The 2,673-nt window shown below is 36.4% G+C and overlaps 1 protein-coding gene across 1 annotated transcript; it reads right to left on the minus strand.

Annotated features, from left to right (window-relative positions):
- Positions 1–333: 333 nt before the first annotated feature.
- On the minus strand, positions 334–1,311 carry LOC117110380 (adenosine receptor A2b-like). The gene has a single exon (XM_033253075.1). The coding sequence runs from the start codon at positions 1,309–1,311 to the stop codon at positions 337–339; it is 975 nt and encodes a 324-aa protein (XP_033108966.1). The 3' UTR covers positions 334–336.
- Positions 1,312–2,673: the final 1,362 nt, after the last annotated feature.

Raw genomic sequence — 2,673 nt, forward strand, 5'->3', positions numbered from 1 at the left:
CTAATTAAAAATAATTTGCTTGCCAATGTAAATCTTCGGCCAATGTGCTGGTCCAACACGTTGAACCATCTATATAGTTCTCTTTAATGTGGACGTGTTGAGCTTCGGCCAATGCGCTTCACATACCATAAAGGTGGGTTGTGTGTGTGTGATAGTATTTAATGTTTCTATAATACCTGAACTGAAACATCACCAGTGTTTTCAAACGACGTGGTGAAACTAGTCAGTGCTAAGTTTGTTTAGGATCACCAAATCAACTACAGGCTGCTGTCGCCATGGAGTGGAGGTCTTCGTGTGATTTGGCATTCTGAATCCGATCCGTCAACACAACTGATGTTAGATGCGTCTTTCGCTTTCACTTCTGCTCCGGATAAATCTTACAAATAATAAAGAAAACGTTTCTTTGAATTCTTTTCTCATTATTTTACTTCTCCTAGCATATATTAACGGATTCACCATCGAGTTAGCGAGGATGAGAAAATATGCTAACCACGAGTACCACACAAGCCATGTGGAACCATTATCAACAGCTTTTTGGACAGTGCTACTTAGAACAGTTGGTGCAATACACAGAGTGTAAACCAGAAGTACTATGGCTGTTGTCTTGGTAACTTTCATTTCTCGTCTGTTAAATTTCTTTCCGTGGCGTGTGGCAATGTCTTTCGCTTTTTTTGACGCAATTGAGAAAATATATGCGTACAGAATGAACATGATAGGAATTGTCAAACCGGCAATCCTGGTGAGGTAAAAGTACACAGGGGAGCCATACATATAATAAAACGCTGAACTCCCGCATTCGTATTCATACGTCACATTAGGCGGTGGCACAAACAGGCTTGCTAGGGCACCTACTGCAAATGGACTTCCTCCGAGAAAAAAGCCAAACAAACTGACATAAATACAAATTCGAATTGCTCTTTCAACCGGCATCCACACAATATGTTTAATAGGGTATTTAATTGAAAGGAATCGATCAATAGTGATCACAATTAGATGCAGCCCTGAGATTACGATAAATATGCTAACGGGCACAAGATACCAAACGACACAGCCTTCTATATAAAAGAACTGTCTACGAAGAATATAACCAACCATACAAAGAGGAACGCCAATCAAGCCAGTTAAGAAATCAAAGAGTGCTAAGGATGTTATGAAGATACAACTCGGAGTTTTTGCTAAAGAACGATTCCGGTACACACTGAGTATAACAATCAAGTTTCCAATTATCGTCACCAGCATGACAGGTAAAAATGTACAAATCATAAAAATAAATAATCCTACAGAAACGTTTTGTTGTATTAACACCGCCATGAAAATTCTTGAAGGTATAAAATCGGTAGAAAAAGTCAATTTGGTGAAAACTGTCAACCACTGTCGTTTTGCTTGTAAATATACTTTTATTCGCTGGTATTATAACAGTAATCGTAACAGATTCAATAAATAATGAGTCTATAATTTCAAATAGGCTAGCTTTATTGTATGTAGATCAATGCTTATATCCAATACGAAAAAGCAAGTGAATATTATTGTGCAATGATTGGATAGACGATACTACTGAAATTCGACATGCGCAGTGGTCATATTTTGTTTACGCCATTGTATTGAAGGTTGTGATATGGGATATAGTTTTTTTTCTGTCATGAGCATTTTTTCAGTTTTTCCACATTAGTTAGACATTATGTGCTAATGATGAATTTTAATGCCATTTATAAAATGAACCCAACAAATGTGTATACGAATGATGTTTAAGCACTGGCAGAATATAAAAAAAAAATTGAAATCGTTACAATTTACGTGGTCAGACCTTAGTGTAGAGTTCCTAAATTTTCCAAACATCCCTTCACCACCTCCCTTTGTATGCCCCACACCCAGGCCTACTCTACCCAAAACAAAATCGAGAATTAGCCTACAGTAGACACCTGTACGAGAAAATTGAAGACCAAATTTGTTCAGCCCCGATTGAATGACTATCTTTTAACTTTACCTGTTCCCTTCGATTAAAGACCAGCGTGTTGTGATAAATGAAATTGTGCTACAGAATGCTAAGCCTTAAGTAGTGTATAAATACACGACTGCCGTAGATTTAACAAACATTTTGGTACTTTTGGATATATACGGCAATGTATGCAGTGCATTGGCGTTCAAAATAGTGTATTTAGCTAAAAATGGATTTAACACGTTCTTTGCCACAAGATCAAGTCCGTACGGAGCAGTCCGGCTGGTCGTTATGGCTGGACCAATTGTATCACCAATCAATTTTGTTTGTATGCCCAATTGTCCATCAGATTCAATATCATTTTCTTACTATTAATATGGACTTTAAGTAAGCTTCCGTGTCTACACCATGTCAAGACAAACAAACATATCAGTCCCGTATCAAGCAGTTTAATCCTTTTTTTTGTAAATTGATTTTTCTTTTGTTCTTTGATTATTACCTGCTGGCTTGTTTTGTCCTCTTATTCCTTTCAGTTGTTAGTTTCCCTGTTGAGGACCCCACTGGAAATAAGTACCACACTGAGGCTATCATTTTTTTTTATTCCTGCTGTTTCATTATTTGTATTGCCTTTTTTATACTTGTTCTTAGGTTTTTGGTTTTTTTTTTTGTATATTAAGATCGAATCTTTTATTTGCAGTAACTTAAATTTGTAATATATTTAACAAACAGATTTTAAA

Source organism: Anneissia japonica, unplaced genomic scaffold, assembly GCF_011630105.1.
Source record: "Anneissia japonica isolate Jap-2015-1 unplaced genomic scaffold, ASM1163010v1 scaffold59431_len2914_cov105, whole genome shotgun sequence".
Classification (NCBI taxonomy): domain Eukaryota; kingdom Metazoa; phylum Echinodermata; class Crinoidea; order Comatulida; family Comatulidae; genus Anneissia; species Anneissia japonica.